The sequence below is a fragment of the Amblyomma maculatum genome, chromosome 5, assembly GCF_055883805.1.
Source record: "Amblyomma maculatum isolate TAMU_Amacu chromosome 5, ASM5588380v1, whole genome shotgun sequence".
In the NCBI taxonomy this organism is placed as follows: domain Eukaryota; kingdom Metazoa; phylum Arthropoda; class Arachnida; order Ixodida; family Ixodidae; genus Amblyomma; species Amblyomma maculatum.
Genome location: NC_139348.1, coordinates 107,635,464 through 107,654,118, shown reverse-complemented (window position 1 = coordinate 107,654,118; position 18,655 = coordinate 107,635,464). Strand labels below are relative to the sequence as shown.

The 18,655-nt window shown below is 44.6% G+C and overlaps 1 protein-coding gene across 1 annotated transcript in view; it reads left to right on the top strand.

Moving 5' to 3' along the window:
* Positions 1–137: 137 nt before the first annotated feature.
* eIF3b (eukaryotic translation initiation factor 3 subunit b) overlaps positions 138–18,655 on the top strand; it is a 41,099-nt gene continuing 22,581 nt past the window's right edge. The window contains exons 1-5 of the mRNA XM_084604066.1: positions 138–336; positions 4,063–4,258; positions 9,898–10,017; positions 16,455–16,512; positions 18,212–18,340. Coding sequence (XP_084460192.1) covers positions 189–336; positions 4,063–4,258; positions 9,898–10,017; positions 16,455–16,512; positions 18,212–18,340 — 651 coding nt within the window. The 5' untranslated portion in view covers positions 138–188. The remainder of the gene's footprint in view (positions 337–4,062; positions 4,259–9,897; positions 10,018–16,454; positions 16,513–18,211; positions 18,341–18,655) is intronic.

Here is an 18,655-nt window from a genome sequence, read left to right as displayed (position 1 = left end):
CATGGCACTTATGATGGATATGTGCGCATTTAGGCCCTGAAGCAGAATTCGGACTATCTCGCATACACGAAGGGTGGTGCATCGCGCCTCTACAGGCAAAATCAAAAATCATTCAGGCAATGCATTTCAACCCGCGCATGCGCAGTGCATAGTCCTTTTGGCTTCCCTCATGGCCACGGTGGTGTAAGATGGTCGAGAAAGGAGACATGGCTCTCAGCGAAACGGAGTCGGCGAGAGACTTGGAAAAGACTACCGTGCTAAATGGAGACGACGATGACGACGAGCTGCCAAGCTTTAGTGATCCCGAAGACTTTGTTGACGATATCACGGACGAAGGTGCGCCTCACTTTGTTCCGGGCGCACGTGCTGCGCCTCCCTTCCAACCTTGGGCTCGGATTTGGATACTTATCTTACGACACGAAATCGGCTTCTTTGGTGGTGGTGGTGATGTATCGTTTACCCGGCATCGGTCGCGCACTTGACGCGTCCCGAGGCCGCCTAACCGCGCGCCCGCGGTGCCGGTGCGACGCACCTATCGCGCCGTTCCTTGATCAAGTGCTTGTCCACGCCGGCATCTGGCAAGCGAAGCGGTGTCCTTAAGTGATTACTAGTATTGCGTTAGTTCGTTCGGCTTCCTCGCGTTAGCTAAGCTAATATCGCAAGGTAGTTGTGCATGCCTTCTCGTACTCTGTAATAGGCGATGCCAATTAAGCGGTGCCGGTGAAAATCGCTAGAACACATTCCACGAGACAAGGGGGGCGAGCCTTTGACATATTTCCGGCTTTTCTTGTTTTTGTAGCGCCGCAGGCTTAACTTTTCACCGGCCGCTTAGGCCGCAGTTTTTTCCGCAGTGTGCCACATGTTCGAGCCTAATTGAACGATTGCTTAACCTGTGCAGCTTTGTTTGGTGTATTCTTCTGTCAAAAACAGTTCTTGCAGCCGAATTCGGCGTTGGTTGCTGGACCATATTGGAAGCCGCGTTCTGTCGAGCCGTTTTTATTACATGCGATTTCAAAATTTGCATTATAGATTTGAGGTAATCATCTTAGCTTCGTGTCCGCTGTTTGCTTTGTTTACAAGTGAATCAGACCGTTGACACATTTTGATACGTCATGCATCTTGAGACGCAGTTCTCCTATCAGGTTGCGCTGTTCCCTACGTTCGATTCCCGCGAAGCGCAGTTTTCGGTTAGCGAAATCTCGTGCTTTTAGCGGAGGCTTAGGCCTGTTCAGATTTAGTACGTTAATGATACGTACAACGAGACAGGAAGGGACAGTATTAAAGGCGTACTACTTGCTCATTGACATGATTTGGCTCAAACGGTGTGGACAGATTCGCGATCTGGGGCACATGCACGTTAATGATTGTGGCGGCAGCCAACAATAAAAATGAATACTGAATAGTAGCCATTACGAAGTAGTTATTGCGTTAAAAGGGCATGGTGCTTCATTATTATTTTAGTCCTCTGCGCATGGTTGATCAGGATTTCTCAAAATAATAAATTACAATGGCAAGTCAGTTACCTAACCATACTTATTTTCAAAATTTCTCGAACCGACTTCGCAGCTACTTTAAAATGTTCGTTTGCTGATAGAGCGTTTACAAAACCTTCTCTTGACTGCAAGCAAGGATGTTGCATATGTTTGCGGGCATCGGGGACCTTCTATAATGGTTTTATGGATCCGCACAGACTGCTTAGCTGTCTGGCCTTTGTGAGGCTGTTAACATAGTGTGCTTTTTGTTGAACAAACTAGTGTCAAAGCTCATAATGGCGGCAAGAGCTTGTCAAGGAAACTATGATACCACTGCCGACAGAGTGTTTATTTAGCCCTCGTGCTTCATTGTTTTAGCTGTTTTGCATGGAATCAAGAATGGTGTAAATATACATAATCAGAGGGCTATCGTCCACACTAAGTGCTTTGTTAGAATGGGCTCATGCCTTTCAGTGTGCGTGTAACAATTTTTTCTTAATTACTGTGAGAATTCTGTTTCATAGATTCACAGTTTTGCCGTTTATAGAGAGAAGCTGTTGAGGAGAGGTACAGTACAGTACATGCATTACCAGCCACGCAATCTAGTTCTGAAGTAACCCCCCTGGGCTTAACAATTCTGAAATGGTACAGGGCTTCAAATAATTTTGTATGGCTACAATTATGTGCTGTAAAAGCATATAGTAGATATCTTTAACGTAGACACTTCAGCTTCTTCTTCTTTTTTTTTTTTTTTGAGGTTTGTGTTGGCTTCAGACTACACATTCTTCCTGTTTTTGTGTGTGTGTGCAGGGTCATCCACTTTTAGCTATAACATGGTCACTGCTTTCAAAGCAACTTTGTGTCCGACGCAGGCACATATCGATGCAAAGCGATGCAAGTACAGAGGGAGCCGGATGTGCTGCTTCACATGGCCTGCCACTTAGCCTTATTTCGCGGCTGGGGGGGGTTTGCAATGACGCTTTGAAAGCTGCGACCTTGTTATTGCTAGAGGTGGATGAGGCTGTACCTTCAGCCAACTCGAATTAGCTACTGTAGTTAAGACTACCTTGTTAGAGCAACTGCTGTGACAATGCTAGTGGCACTGTGATCTGCAGTGCTGTGTTCACGTGTAGTTGCTAGATGTTGGACTCTTGTATAGTTTAACACAGCTCATAATGCAGCAGTGTATGCGTGCCAGAAAAGGGCCTTCGGCCAGTGGTGTTGAACAGTTCACATGACATGGTGGTTAACTGCTTAGCCTGAAATCGCAGCTGAATAGAAGGCGCACCCGTTAAGATGGGTTTAACTGCGACACGACAGCCATTTGCTGCTTCATTTTTCAGGTTAACCGACTATAAGCACTGATTTGTTCTTATTTGGACTTATGTGGGGTCAGTTGCGATCGGGTTCATATGGATTTCGGCGCGACTTTGGAGTTAGGTTTCGGTCACTTATTTTGCAAACTCGTTAACAGTTTCAATTTATGTCAGTCTGAGTGGAGCTTCTTGTAGCGTGTTATTTATGGCTGTATGATGCTGTCACCCATTGGCTAAAGGGACTCAGAGGACAACTTTAAATTTCAATTATTTCATTTCTCAGCTAAAATTAGCTTTGCACCTCTTCTTGGACCTAAAGTTCTTTCCACTGGTCGATTCAAACTTGCCGTGCAGGAATGCACCTATGCAGACTAATATTTGACCTCAGCAGTCCTTTAACCACAAGGCATTGATATCTAAGGTGCTAGAGCTAACCTAAAGCATAAGAGCGACATGATGGGCTAGTTGGTATTGCATTATCTGTATACGAGCAGCGCAGTTAACTGGACACACAAGGAAAGAGACACATACACGGGCGCATGCAGCGCCAGTGTATGTCTCTTTACTCATGTGTCCTGTTAACTATGCTGCTCGTTTACATTAAAGCATGTTGGTAGACATGGTCTTCACCTAATTCTAGGGTATTTTCCAAGCTGGTCACATATTGTCGGCAGAGATTACAGAAACCATGTCAGAAGTTTTTGGGTTGCTTCATTGATGTTACTACATAATCTTCCTTTATTGACCACATTTCTTCCTTAGTTAATTCCCTTGTTGAAGGTTTTTGGAGATTTTCTTTTCTGTCACTACATCAACAGATAAAAAATATGAGCACTTGCTAGCCTTTACTGCATTATGTGATGTAATTTGATACATAACGAGCTGCCTAATGTTGCATTAGGCATAGTTGTTGTTAGAACGAAAGTACAAGCAATAATTCTGCTCCTAAACTACAAAAATGTTTTTCTGCTGTGCAGTGAGTGAAGGAACTATAGTCTGAATTGATTCTGAAGCCTTCTCTACTGGGTTCTTTATAGACCTTGTGTTGCTTTGAGACATTAAACCTTGCAATTTTGCTTCAGCATCCAGAACACACCAAGACATGTGAAATTATGCATCGCGGATAAAATGAAATTTTTTTTCCTTTTACAAGTATTTAGTATGTGAACCATGGGAGTTAATGAACTGCTTAGTGGTTTATTAAGACAGTTGTAGTTTGTAAATGTGTCAGTGTACTTTTCATTTAATTAATGCTGTTCTCTAACCTGTTTCAGAGCTTTTGGGAGACATCTTGCAGCACAGGCCAGCAGAGGCTGATGGCGTGGAGAGCGTCATTGTTGTCGACAACATCCCTCAAGTTGGTAGCGACCGGATAGAAAAGTTAAAGAATGTCTTAATGAAGATCTACTCCCAGTTTGGAGAGATTAACACAGAGTACATCCCTGTTGATGAGACGGGCAAGACGAAAGGGTGAGATGCCTGTTGGTTCATTTCAGTTTTATCGTTTACAAGTCCCTGTTTGTAATGCTTGTGTGCGCCTGGTTATGTAAGGCTTTGGTTATCTTTAACGTTAGTTACCGTTGGTTTGGTTTGATGTAGTATGTAAAAGAAAATGATGGAAGCAGATTCCCAATGAACATTAATGACATATATGTTCAATGTTTGTCGTTGGTAAAATTTGATCACGTGCCTCTTTCTGCATACATTAAAGATTTTCTCACATTCAAACCGAAGTTGTGAAATCTACCTGAAAGAGCTCTGTGATCACTGTATTGAAGTGAATGACAATGCAGCTTATCCTCTGGGATACCTAGTAAGCTGTTGATGCATGCAGCCTACTTGGTGAAATTAGCCAATGATGACAACACTTGTCTTCGTTTTTCTTTTTTGACCTTTCTTAGATTGTGAAAGCTCCTTTTCAGTGCAAGCAGTGTCTTTGTCGTTAAACTGAAGTAATCTTTCGACACAGGCAGACCTCAGTCCATATGAGTGTACTTAGGTGTACCCATATGCCTTGGAGAAGGGCACTAATCAGTGCAAGTTAGTCTGCTTTTATAAAGATGGAATGTCCAGCTCTAATAGATGCGAGGTACTTCCAGTGGAATCGAACAAGCTAGGAGAGGCCAAGAAATGAAATACAGGTAGTCCTGCATTTAGTCGTTTTTATAGGCGAACTGTGGCAATGTCAAGGCAGTGAATTTTGTGCGCAGGTTCCAGGGGCTCGGCTACACCGTCATTTACTTCGATATGTGGGACGATCACCGAGCCATTTTTTTTTTTTTCACATCACAAGTCATAATTTGAGGTTGCGACATGAAATGCAATCTTTTTCTTTTTAAATGCAACTTTCTCCGCAACAGATCCATCATTTGCTAGCCTTGCTGTGGTAGCACAGTGGTTAGGGTGCTCTTCTACTGGGATGGGAGATTAGGTTTGATAGTGGCCAGCGTCGTTTACATGCAGGCGAAATGCAAGGTTTACTCATGGACTGTGCAGTATTGGTGCATGTTAAAAGAAATTACATGGTAGAAATTATATGAACCCCTACACTACGGTGTCCCTCGTAGCCCCAGTTGCTTTGAGACTTAAACCCCATAAACCAGCCAATTTCCAAGGGAAGGCAAGCGCAGCAGTGGATGGCAGACAGACTAGTTGGGAACTTAACAGAGTGTGGTTTCAGACTAGAAGGTGCTCAGTGGGCACATTCATAGGGGAGCAAACGTTCAAGGAGGAAGAAGAAAAGCTGGTTATTGGGGTTCGGAAAGGTCAGAGGAAGGGTGATGCTGATAATGATCTAGTTTTTTCTAGTGGATGTGAAGCGTTAGTGAAAATGGAGAGTTCCAACTTAGACCAAGTGCCTTGATATTTCCAAGCTTTTCTGCATGTACTACATTTAGGGTTCCCAGGGGCCTTCTCATGCTTGGTTGTGGGAGACTTGCGATTAGTGCTACCACCAGCCAAGCTGTATGGTTTTCACATCCATCTCGTTTGTGCGTGACCGAAATTCTTAGAGCTTCTGGATTCTCAAATGTGGCGCGTCTTGTAGAAGCAGCTATGCTTCTGCACTTGGTGTGTGCATTATAGTCTTGGTGGAAAAGTCGCTGGCTCCCACGATTAGTTTTGAGTCACGTTCTGGAGCAGCACACATGGTGCCATTGAAGGCCAAGAGCCTTGAAAGTCTTAGATCAAGGCCTCGCATAAATTTACCGCTGGACAGCCTGATGGCCGAAGAGCTTTGACAGGGAGTATGTCATCTTTTTTCGCTCCCTCACGTATGCTTCCTCTTGACAGTTGGAGTTATGAAAATAGAAAAAAACACTGGTGTCACTTAACTTTATTGACAACATGCATAAACGAGGACTTCTTTCAGGCTGTACAGGAAATATGGTGGCTGGTGTGTTGTGGGCGCCTTTGTTAGAACCATGGTTAGATTTCAGCTGTTCCACTATGGCCGTTGCTGCTGCTTAGGCTCGCCTTGCGAGCCTTTTTTTGTAGATAAATGCATCTGCCTTGAATGCAGGAGGTACTGGGTTCGATCCCCAATGCTACCAGTAATAATCTTTCATTCACTTGAATAATATTTCAGTTGCCCTTTTGCATAGCATGGGAAAAAAGAAATCATCCAGTGCTAACTTCTGGAAAAAAATTGGATGAGAAATTGAAAAAAGTAGTAAAAAAAATTTCAGAATACGCAAAATTTGGCACGTTTTTCCTTGCTTTCGAAAGTGTGGCTCACACTTTTGTAAATATCTTTTCTTTTGTGTGTGTGTGTGGAGGGAACGCTGCCCTGAGATGTTTTGGAAAAAGAGATCTAAATAAAATATATAGTATTTACACGATCCAGCTCTAACACACACTGCAATGTAACTATTTGACGATCTTTCAAGCACATGCAAAATGTTTTGTTTAAGTAAGAAAAATCTCTCGGCGAGCTTGCTGAACAAACAGCACAGAATGTCAAGAAATGGTCTGAATACCGAAATATAAGCGCGGCAAAAATAATTAAGAATATTCGAAATGCGCTAGTCGTGTCGCTTAGTTGTGAAAATTTGGTGTGCCCGCCTGCAAGCTATTTTGGTGTGGTTTGGAAGCAGCGGTCGCTATCCACTTTCCATGGCAGTTGTTGAAAGTCTGACGTGCCCATTCTCCTAACTACACTAGTAAAATGTGGTGAAGGCAAATTGCCAAGCAATTAATGTGTTATGCGATGAAGCCCATCTTGAGGGCGTGCTGTTGTCGTAAATCGCAAAATGTTTTAGAAATGTTTGTTTTCAGCTTGGTCTTCTGTTCTAGCGAAAAGTGGCGAAGTGTGATCTGATTTGCCATCAGAATTGGTAGCCTGCTCTGGGAAGCCTTCTCTGAAAGCTGGGTGAGCAGGTTGGACTCAGTGTAGCTTAGAGCGCTGCTTCGCACTTGGTGGAAGTTCTGAAGCCACCATGTGTACCGGAACTTTCTATGTTGTTGAAACCAGGGGCACAGGGAATTGCAAACTGGGTTCTGGAGAACGCAGGGATTCAACGGGTTGCTTTTTATGAGTTCCACGAGCACCCACGCTGGCATGTCCCCCTCTCTGCCCTCTTTCCTGTAGTTGTTTTTGTTTTATGCTTTTTTATATGCTAACATCTGGCAGAACGAGGGGGGTATTCGCAGGTGTTGAATTTTGCTTGTTTTATACCAAATTACAGTATTTCTCCAGCTTCTGAAAATGATATACAGTGGAGTTTCACCGAAAGGTTGAAGTATCGAATGGCCTCCAAACTGCTGAAAACCGTTGTTTAAGGGGGGCTAGAATATGACTATCTTTGTACATTTGAGATCAAAAGCAAGCTTTAACTCGTTATTCATTGTTTTGTCAAGCACTTCTTTGCTCACACTCTCCGGAATGCTAAAGAAGTGCTCCAGAATCATAATTGCCTCTGTGGCCCTTTTTCGCAGTGCAACGCATTAGTGATGCCTTTTCACAAATGGCCGTGTCGTATTTTGACACTGCTTCACCGCATGGACTTTGTACATGCGGACAGGTCAACTCGTTTGAAGATCAGAGGAAGCATCTGGATGAAGCAAGATCGATATGTCTAGGTGGAATGGCAGGGCAAATCTAAGAAATGAAACTAATGACCAGTGATACGCAAAGAAGTGTCCAAAACGACGCGGCTGGACTGTGGGCTACGTTTCTACACTGGGGGTACTAGCGATCATCATAGTGCCTGCCATAGCATGCACACGTGCGGCGCGCTACCACAACGGTTTTGTGCAATTCAGGTTTGGGAGGTCTGTTTGGATGATCGTTGGTTTCGCGGTTCATACGTATGTCGTCACAACCCCTCATCCGAATTAACCGGCATGAGTCAGCCCATGTCTGTATTAACGAGCATCCGATGCCATAGACTTGCATAGACATCAGCGGGAACCATGCTGCTAGTTCAAATTATCCGAATTTCTTAGTTAACGGGGGTCAAATAAATGAGACTTCACCTTAGCACTTCGGTATTAGCGACTGCAAAAATGGTTCTTTCTAAGGCCTTAACAGCATTTTTCTCGAAGCAGCATTTTGGAGGTTTATGTATGTACTTTTTCCTCGGAACCCATAAGGTGTAAGCAAGCAAAGCTTTCCACACGTTAATCTATGCCTTTTACAGGACTGGTACTAAAATAGTCATGGGTGGTCGTATTATTCCACACACCAAGATAAAGAAAAAAATCTTTCTTTGAGCATCAGTTTGTTACTAGTTGTTTCACATAATAGCTGTCATGCTTATAAAAAGTTCAACGCTCTTCATTCTGTAGAGTTGGATGAAAAAGTGCGTCTGTTGGTAAAAAGGAAAATATAAACATCTGCAGGGGCAGAGTACCACAGACATTGGCGTGTGCCAAGATTCTGTGCGCGATAATGAAATGTTAGGATTATATTTAGATGGAATCTAGGGCGGTGGCTCCCAGGGTAAACTTGGCAGTGTGCCAAGACACTGCTGCATAATGCTGCCGTTTAGAATGCAAGACTACACCTGAGTATGGGCACATCGTGCCCTTATGTCAAGCTAGCCATTCCATGCCAGGACTTTACTGGTGTCACAGACGGGGTGAACCTTTGCCACCGATGAGCCCATTTATGCTGAAAAGCAGTTATCAGCCAACTTAGCCGAAAAGCAAAAGAAAAACTTGCCCCCGCTGCCGCATGAGAGGCAGATAGATCCAATGAAAGCCGTGCAAGTGGTCGCATGATTCTGTGCGCAGCCTATATGATTGAGCACACAAATGCGGTTGTATGTCTGTCTTCTGTCTGTACTGTTCTGCTTTGTTGACTTACCAGTCTCTAGTTTGAGTTTGAGCTCACCTAGACTTTGGCTTTAGAATAAGCCTTGCAATGAAACTACAAATGTTTGGTAAAGTTAACGATGCAGTATAAGAGAAAGTACATACGACGATAAAGAAAGCGCATAGAGCCAATTTGCAACCAACACTGTCTGTGCTATTTATGAAGTGTGCTGGGGGTGTCCTTGGCCACATACTGAAGTCTCTTTATGCTACTTGAGGCAAAAAAGTTTGACAACCTCTGCCCATCAGGGATAGAATAGCAGGAACACACAGCGTGCATAACTGCTAACGAGCGACGGGAAATTAAGTGTACTTACCTTCGCCCACTACTTAAAGTTTCAGACTGAATTTTGCCGGATTCGTCGTCTGGACTGGAGTTGGAGCCTATGAATTTGTTTTTATGCTCTTAGCTACTGCTCTCGTAAAAAAAATCTGCAATTAGAAGCAGTGGAATCATGTAACTGGCTTGTAATTACCAGCCTGTTCTCACAAAAACTCAGCGTCGTTCTTGGCAACATTTGAGACCACCAAGCTCCAACTAATAAGGCCAGCTAAGTCTGCACCTGACGTAACAGAGCTAGGTAAACGAAAATCGACCCACTCTGCTCTCCTGTTTTTCTTAATGGTACGTGAAGTGCAGTTATCTGCTCATGGGGTCTTTCTTTCGTGTTTCTTTTTTTTCTAAATGAGATTACACACTTCCAAGACATGAAAGCTGCTTGTGCATGAGCGAGGAGGCTTTTGGCTGTGTGGATGGTGCATCAGCCCTGCAAATGGTGTTTTGTTTGTCGCAGGTACATGTTCTTGGAGTACAAGAACCCCCAGAGTGCACAGGATGCCGTCAAGGTGACAAACGGGCACAAGCTCGACAAGCAGCACTCGTTTGTCGTCAACCTCTTCACAGACTTCCAGAAGTGAGCGTTCACTGCGGCATGCTCTGCTGCCTTCCGCTATTGCTTGCTCCTTTATGCGTGCTAGTTGACGTAAAAGAAACTGATGTTTTCATGTTGCCTTTGTTAACTTTTTGAAGTGTGTAGCAGGTGTGTTATTAGAGCGTAACTTATATTGGTGATAAAGCGGTTTAACAAAAATTGGGACCATTTTGTACTACAGTAGAATCTCGATGATACGATTACGGCTGGTGCGAATTTCGGGATGATACGAATTTTAAGACTGCTTTGAACGGACTACATTGTATAGAATACGTTAAGATTTGGGGTGATATGAAGAGTTTCTGAACCCCGCCGCGGTTGATACGAACGTGCAAACCAGTCGCGCATGCGAGCAGGCCGGCGCGGCTGGCCTCAAGAGGGTAACTTAACCGACGCGGCCGCCGCTAACTCCCCCCCCCCCCCCTCCCCCTTGCCGCGAATGATACCAACGAACGTTGTACAAACACACAAAGCCACTGAGCAGCTCAGCGCAAGAGCTCACAGGGGGAAAGGGTACCCACCGCAGCCGCTGCCTCTCCTTTCCAACCCCCCTCACCCCACTAGCCACCCTACCCCCACCTCCCTTTCGTAGCAAACTGACGAGCATGTGCCCAGTCATGTACGTCACTCACTCGCTGGCAGCTCATTGGTAACGTTGACTTAGCAAAAGAGCTAGGGTTGGCACCGTTCGACGCTCTGCACCATTGTTGGGCAGCGAGATGTCATCTTGGAGAATGTGCAGCACTTCGGTGCGAACGTGAAGCAGGCTAAAACAGCGACCCATGTCAAGCTGAAAGAGGTTCTGCTGACTTGGTTCCGCGAAGTGACAGCGGCCGGTGTCAACGTGGATGGCAAGGTGCTACGTGAAAGAGCCGATTGGAATTGAAAATTTCCAAGCGTCTGGGGGATGGCTGCACCGGTTTAAGGAGCGGCACGGACTTGTCTACCGGGTCGTCTCAGGTGAAGGCAAGAAAGTGGACCAGTCAGCTGTAGATGAGTGGCTGAACACGCTGCCAGCGCTGATTTCGGAGTACGCGCCACGCAACATTTGTAATGCCGACTAGGCGCGCCTATTTTTCAACCTTCAACCGGAAGGAAGTTCATGCGTAAAATGCCAGGCATGCCAGGGCGGCCAGAAAAGCAAGGAAAGAGTAACAGTACTCTTTTGCTGCAACTCGGATGGATCCGAGAAACTCCAGCTTACAGTCATCGGTAAGTCGAAGGAACCGAGGTGTTTCCGATCGGCGGAGTGTTTGCCTGTCTTTTACAAAGGTAACCGAAAGGCGTGGATGACTGCAGATGTTTTCTGCGAGTTCTTGACAAGCCTTGATCGGAAAATGGCGCCAAGAAACCGGAAAATTTAGCTTTTCGTGGACCAGTGTTCTGCCCACCCAAAGGAAATGACATTCAATAATGTGAAAGTCAGGTTCCTGCCAGCGAACACTACCAGCCATCTTCAGCCACTGGACGCTGGGATAATTAGAAATGTGAAACATCATTTCAAAGGACTTCTAGTGAGGCGTCTGCTGGCGAAAATTGACCGTATAGAAGCAAACTTGCGGATCAGTCTCTTAGATGCTTCGCACTTTCTAGTCATGTCGTGGGATAGTGTAACTTCAGAAACAATCTTGAACTGTTTTAGAAAGAGCGGATTTGCCATCGGACTTGATGCGGCTTCGGCAGGAGATTGTCAAGAGCCAGATGGAGACCTGACGATTGATGGCTGGGACAATCTGGAAACTGAAACTTCGGCTTGGGACTTCGTTACAGTGGACGACAACGTCGCGACCTGTGGGCTGAGGTCTATTGAAGACTTGGTCAACGAAGCGAATGATCGCGAAAATGAGCCTGACAGCGATGGTGACGCTGACGACGAGTGTGATCAGCCGGCGTCAACGGCAGATACTCTTCACGCTTTGGACGTTCTGCGCCGCACCGTAAGTGCCGGCAGCATGAGCGACGAAACCGCGGCACGGTTTTATGCCTTTCAGGCGGTGCTTGTCCGCGACATCAACAGCAAAAAAGTGCAGACAAGCATTACGGACTTCTTCGGCCGCAAGTAGTTCGCCATAATAAAGTTTGGTTCATTTTCAATTCATTCCCATGTGGAAGTTGACTTGTTTTGGATCATACGAATTCGGGATGATACGAATATTTTGCGTGCTCCCTTGGAATTCGTATCATCAAGATTCTACTGTATTTGGGTTCATAATGGGTCAGTGAGCAAGAAATCTGGGTGGCCTGTCTCAAGATGGGATAGGTAGTTAGTGTAGCTGGCATGTTCTGGTATTGACTTCATGTCTCGCTAAACTATTGTGCAATTTTGTTGTTAGGTCTTGCACGTGCATCGGTATTTATTGCATATTCAACAAAGGGTGAAAATTTTGGCCGAGCTATAGACCTTTTCACGTCCCTGGGAGGAACCGGTTTGACTGGGCTGTAAAGCAGGCGTGGGGGGAGAATCCGCAGCTTTTTCCTGCGTTATGAGCACAGCCCAGTCTTTAATATGGCAGCGTCCTTTGGCCAATTTGGAAAGGTCTATAGAATTACAATATTCCTTTCTTCACTAAAATAAAAAAAGAAGGTATACCCACTAAAGTTTGCCCAGACCAAACCTAAAAATAAATAAGGTTTTCTCCCTGATTCAGCATATCGATGAGTGGCAAGAGTTTATCAAACGAGGCCAACTGAAATCTCAATTTCATGCAGCAGAGTCGCCCGCATATTTCTGTGGAGTCGCCCGCACGGTGGTGTGCCAAAAAACGGACAGTTCTACCTTTCAGAGTAGTCGGAGCACATAATTCTGGTTGCTTTCTTGAGTATCGTGCTATAGCCTGCCGCAGCGGTCTTTATCAGCCACACATTGACCAGCCAACTGAGTCCAACAGTGCGTTATGCGTTTCCTTCACTGCCATTCGCATATCTCTGTCACGATGAAACTGCATGTGCGTCACGTGCTGTTCACTGCATGTGCAGTGAAGCGTCACACGTGGCGGAGCCATTTGTGACGGGGCTGTACCACTAGCGTGTCGCAGCTTGAAAGACTCTGTGGGTGCCCTTACTACTCAGGAGCGGTTCAATATTTTTGCGCTGTTCTCATCTGGGGAGCGTGCGACTCCTGTCTGGCCCTTCACCAAAGTAACTTGCTATGATGCTGGAGGTTGTCAATTTTGAATTATGGGTCATTCGATCACTGAAGCTTTGCATAATTTGGACATCGTTTTTCTATCCCTTGAAATTTGAATTAACAGAGGTTTAACGGGCACTTTTCATTAGTCTGAAAGAATGGCACTTTGGATCTCGTTAGTCGTGCTATTCACTTCAAGCAAAAGGTGCCATTACTATTCTGGGCTTCAATTTTTTAGTTTTTTTGGGAACAAATGACTTGCTTCTTCCCAAACCGACTTGCACCAGTGCCTGCTTGGAATGCTTCTGTACCTTTGAGGCGTGCTTCAAAAGGCGAATGCTCCTTCCATCACCAGAGATGTCAAAAACTGAACATATTACATACTCCATATTCCTTATCAATAGGTTTTTGAATACTTGCAAAAAAGACAACTAATAGATGCAAGGAAATGCTCGCATATATCGTTCTTAAAATGTCAGGACACGCACTTTTTGATACCTTGCTTGGAGCACAAAGCAAAAAATTGCGTGTCCCGACATTTAAAAATGGTAATTTCAGCACAATCGCCGGCGGCTGCGTTTACAAGAAGGCGAAATGAAGAGGCATCCGTGTGCTTAGCGATGTCAGCTCACATTAAAGATTCTCAATCCCCAGGTGGTCAAAATTACTCCAATACAGCTCCTCTCTCTCTTTCCACTTTCAATACCAAAGCGGTTCAGGTGTCCACAGAGAAAAGTGTGACAGATACTGCGCCTTTTCCTTTCTGTGAACTAATTATTACTATTTATTGGAGCACACCTCCACACTGGTTGTTGCATGGCTTTTCATGTTATTTACTCTTCACTGGCCCCAACATGGTCTTGCTCCACACACTGAGTGTTAGCGGTAATGAAACAGAAAGATTGATTCCTTGGTTCATTTACTCTGCCTTCCCTCTTTAAATTTTTTGTTCGATTTACCCAACTATTCCTCATGCCTGGGTGGCAAGTGATAGTACTGGTAATTTTATCTGTGGAGGGACCTTTATTAAGCATTAGTTACGAATTAAAAAAAAAAAAAGCTGCTTTGTCCCAGAGTGAATATTTTAGCACTGTACACACATGGAGGTTGAAAAGAGAGAAAAAAAAAGCAATCAGTTGGTGTGAGTGTTAAGGCTGCTTTGTTAGGTTGATTACTGCACTATTAAAATATTGGCTACAATTAGTGTAGTTTTCTAGTTTTTCTTTTAAGGTATGACTTTTGAAATAGATTCATTTTGCAAATGGATTTGGAATCTGGTTATTTTATTGCGAGTTCGCTTACTGCAAGATACACACTGCAGGGCATTTTTACCGAGAAGGGTGGAGATGCAATTTTGCCGTTTTGCTGCTGTTTTGTGGCAATAGCATACAAACCACTCGTTGATCAGTGCAAGGTGCCCGTGTGCTGTGGGATGTCAATGCCCGTTAAAGAACCCTAGGAGGTCGAAATTTGCGGAGTCCTCCACTACGGCGTTTCTCATAGCCTGAGTCACTTGGGACGTTAAACCCCACAAACCAAACCAAACCAGAGTCATATAGCGGCTGTTCCGACATATTCCTGGTTTCGTTTTGGTGTAACAACAGGAAAATCACATTGGTATGTTAATAAAGTGCACAAAAGAAACGTGTTATGTGAGAAGGCGCGCAACTCGAACTTGCCAAGTTTTAGAAAATGAAACGATTGAATGCGGTCTTACCACATTTCGTAAAAATGTTGATTACCGTTTTTTTTTTTTTTTGGCACAACTTCTGAGTAGCTCCTCTTCTATTGCTCATAGAATTCGGCCCACATCTGTGTTGACCTAAGTTTGGAAGGAAATTTGCAACGAGCGTGTGTGAAAGGCCCATTTTACATCCTGCCTTGTTAAGCTCACTCGTGCGCTTGCACATGTGCAGTTGGTTGCTAGGCATACTATAGAACCAGAATTTGTCAAAATTTTAAATTTAGTACTGATGAAATTTGGTTACCCATTTGTATATTAACCGGGCAATGATTGTGCAATTATGGGACATTTTTGATGCTCACAGTTTGCATCAAAGAAACCAGAAGCATACCATTGAGGTATTATTCTGTATTTGGTTTTAAAGTTCACTTGTCTGTCATCACGTGCACTTGTATATGAAGTCAGATCCTACTCTGCATGTCGCAGAAAATTGGTACATGCATTGCAGCTACTTGGTCCGGCTGAGGGATGAAGAGAAGACTAGTGTCGACAGCGCGAAGATTCAGAAGTAGACTGGTTTATTTTCGAGAAGGAATTGTGCACAGGAGAGAATGAGAAGGAAGGTGAGGGAGAGTGGGGAAGAAAGAATCTCCCTATAATCTGCAAGGACACACAAGTCAAGAGATGCTTTACACAAAGCCAAGGCTTTCCTTTTCACTGCCTGGCAAGAAACACTGGGACTGCACGGGTGGTACCCTTGGTCGGGTATTACAGGGTGAGCAATTAAGCTTTGGTTTCGGTTTTGTGGGGTTTAACATCCCAAAGTGACTCAGGCTGTGAGGGACGCCATAGTGGAGGGCTCCGCAAATTTCGACCACCTGGGGCCCATTCTTTTAACGTGCACTGATATCACACAGCACACGGGCGCCTTGTTTCTCGCCTCCGTCGACAAACGAACACCGCGGCCGGGATTCGATCCCGCATCTTTGGCCACAGTATTTGAGTGCCCTAACCACTGCACCGCCACGGCGGGAGAAATATAAGCTCTAGACAGGAAAATGAAGCAAAAATTTATGACGAAATCGACAGAGGAGTGGCATAATGAAATGCAGAACAGCTACAGTTAATGAGAAAAGTGAGTGGAGTACTCGAGACAACAAAGTGAAACATGCATTACTTCTCTTGGGGAAATTCTTTAGCATTTCAGACGATAGAGGGATGATTAAGAGGTCTGATTATGCAGAGAATGACATAGAATGGCGTGGAACCCCAGGCACATTTCCATGGAGGCGAAACGCGAGACGCCTGTGTGCTATGTGATATCGGCGCACGTTAAGGAACACCAGATGGTCGAAATTTCTGGAGATCTCTATGGCGTCTCTCGTAGCCTGAGTCGCTTTGGGACGTTAAACCCCATAAATTAAACCAAACATTGCTGTGATTAAACTTTCAGTGCTGGAAAATACTTGGGGAACGATGTGGCCAGTTGAGTAGTCATGTTGGGGGGGGGGGGGGGGGGGCGGTCACGGCTACTGCTGTGCCATGCGCTGAACTTGTCTGGTGCTGCTGTTGTTTCTGAGACTTCTTTTGCCTCCTTTCCTTGGGTAGATACGAAAACATCCCGGAAGAGTGGAAGCCACCACAGCCCCAGCCATATGTTGATCACGTGAGTATGGATTTCATGTCAGGCATAGGCAATTATCTTTGCAATTGGCAGCAAAGGTTTGCCAAAGCCATCAAGGTTTGCCTGAACGTCACGGTTGCTGAGAAGGTTTGCCGTATGATTTTTTGCTCTTGGTGCTCTCACAAGACTCTTTCTTTCGTTGAGAAAATTGCTTTTGAAATGATACCCACCGCCAGATTCGAACTGGGAGTGTCAATAGACACCATTTTGGAGGAGGGTATGGATCTGCAGGTTGTAGTGAGAGCGCTACTAGTGCAGTTATTGGAATGCGGCAGTCTTTCAATAGGAAGCTCAAAAATCTCTGTGGAGCTCGAAAAGGACAGTTTGCGCTTGGCATCTTGCAAAAAAAAAAGTAAAGGAAATAATATATTTTTTCTCTGCTGAAGTGAGAAGTTTTTGCCAATAATAACATAGCTTTCATGCAACGCAGTTGGACTCTACAGTTTTTATTTCTTGAACATTTAGCTGACTTCTTTCGGTATAAAGCTGAGAATGTAATTTTTTCTGTTGAATATTCAACGAAGATGAATTACTTTTTTCTCCTGTTTAACCAGCTGTGTAATGTGGTCTTCCTAAGCAGCAAAAATTAATGTAGGTAAGCTTTGCCTCAATGTTTGAACGAGCAGTCACTTTTAAGTATATAATGTGCAGGTGAGCGTTTTTAGAACTGTGCTTGCGGGGTGAAATGTCATTGGCGTAAGGAAAAAAAAAAAGAGTAATAATGTGGGTATCAAGTTCGAAGCTGTATGACATAAACAAGAGTGGCAGTTCAGTTATACAAACTGGGTTATGCTTGGTTGTGAAGGCCTTGTGTTGATGAGGTGCATAGCAGCAATGGAGCTAAAGCGTGGAGGTTGCCAGAATCTGATACTTTTTCGGGACACTTGTGCGCAGTTTTTGCATTGGTATTTTTGCATGTGGTAGAAAAAAGGCTTCAGGAAGTAATGGCCACAAGTGGCTGACAGCAGCAACCAAACTGTGCTATAACTACAACAAACTACAGTCAGCTTGGGGGGGTGTCATTTGAAGAGACAAAGCAGCTGTGTTAAATCCACCATTATCACCCTCTCACTGTACCCCTGGCATCCCTTTTTTTTGTTCATTTGCTTTTAACTACAACAAACTACAGCCAGCTTGGGGGGGTGTCATTTGAAGAGACAAAGCAGCTGTGTTAAATCCACCATTATCACCCTCTCACTGTACCCCTGGCATCCCTTTTTTTTGTTCATTTGCTCTTGTCATTGAATTGAGTGTGACTGTTGGCAGTTCATTAGCTATGAAGGATGTAATGTTGACATTACATCCAAAGATATGATGTAGACATCTGAGGTTAAAACCGAATGTGGAAAACCAAGGTCTGCATAAATTTATCGTTCTTCTTATTATTCTTCGCGCCTAAATCGAAAATTTATTCTATGTGCAATTTGAATATGAATGAATGAATATGCAAAAAAGTTGGCTAAATTTTTCGGGGTCTAGTTAGTGATGGTATTCAATATATCCCGGGTTATGAAACCACTGCTGAGGAAGTTTCTCTCGACTGCATGTAATCTGAATGGCAAGTTTTGAGGTTGTTGAAGCCATAGAGGGTCTTGTGAGCTGCTTTGAGCAAAGCATTTGTTCATGCCTGCCTGGCTGGGATTGCTGCGTGCAACCAAATGTTTGATCTGCGCAACCGCAGGGCAACCTCAGGCAGTGGCTGCAGAACCCCGACTGCTACGATGAGTACAGCGTCATGTACTGCGGGGGAGAGAGGGTGGCCATCTACCTCAACAGCACGCCAGAGGCCACAGTACTCAAGGACCGAGAGGTACGTGGGACCCCCTCCTCTCGCCTGCCCCCTTCTGACTTTTGTTTGTTATTTGAGGGGGCAGTTCTTCACTTTTGCCACGGCACGTTGCCAAATGAAATTTAACCTTCATTTGATTTGCAAGGTCGCATAGAAGCAAAGGATTCAGTGTATTTGTGGATAAAACCAGGGGTGGAAGCACTGCTCCATTCTGCTCCAAACTGCTTTTCCTGCACCGAAACGGAATATTTCTCAAAAGCTGCTCCAAATGGCTGCTGCGATGATTTGTTATCAAACTTAACTGAACACGGGAAAATAGTGCACCAGTGCCGGAGG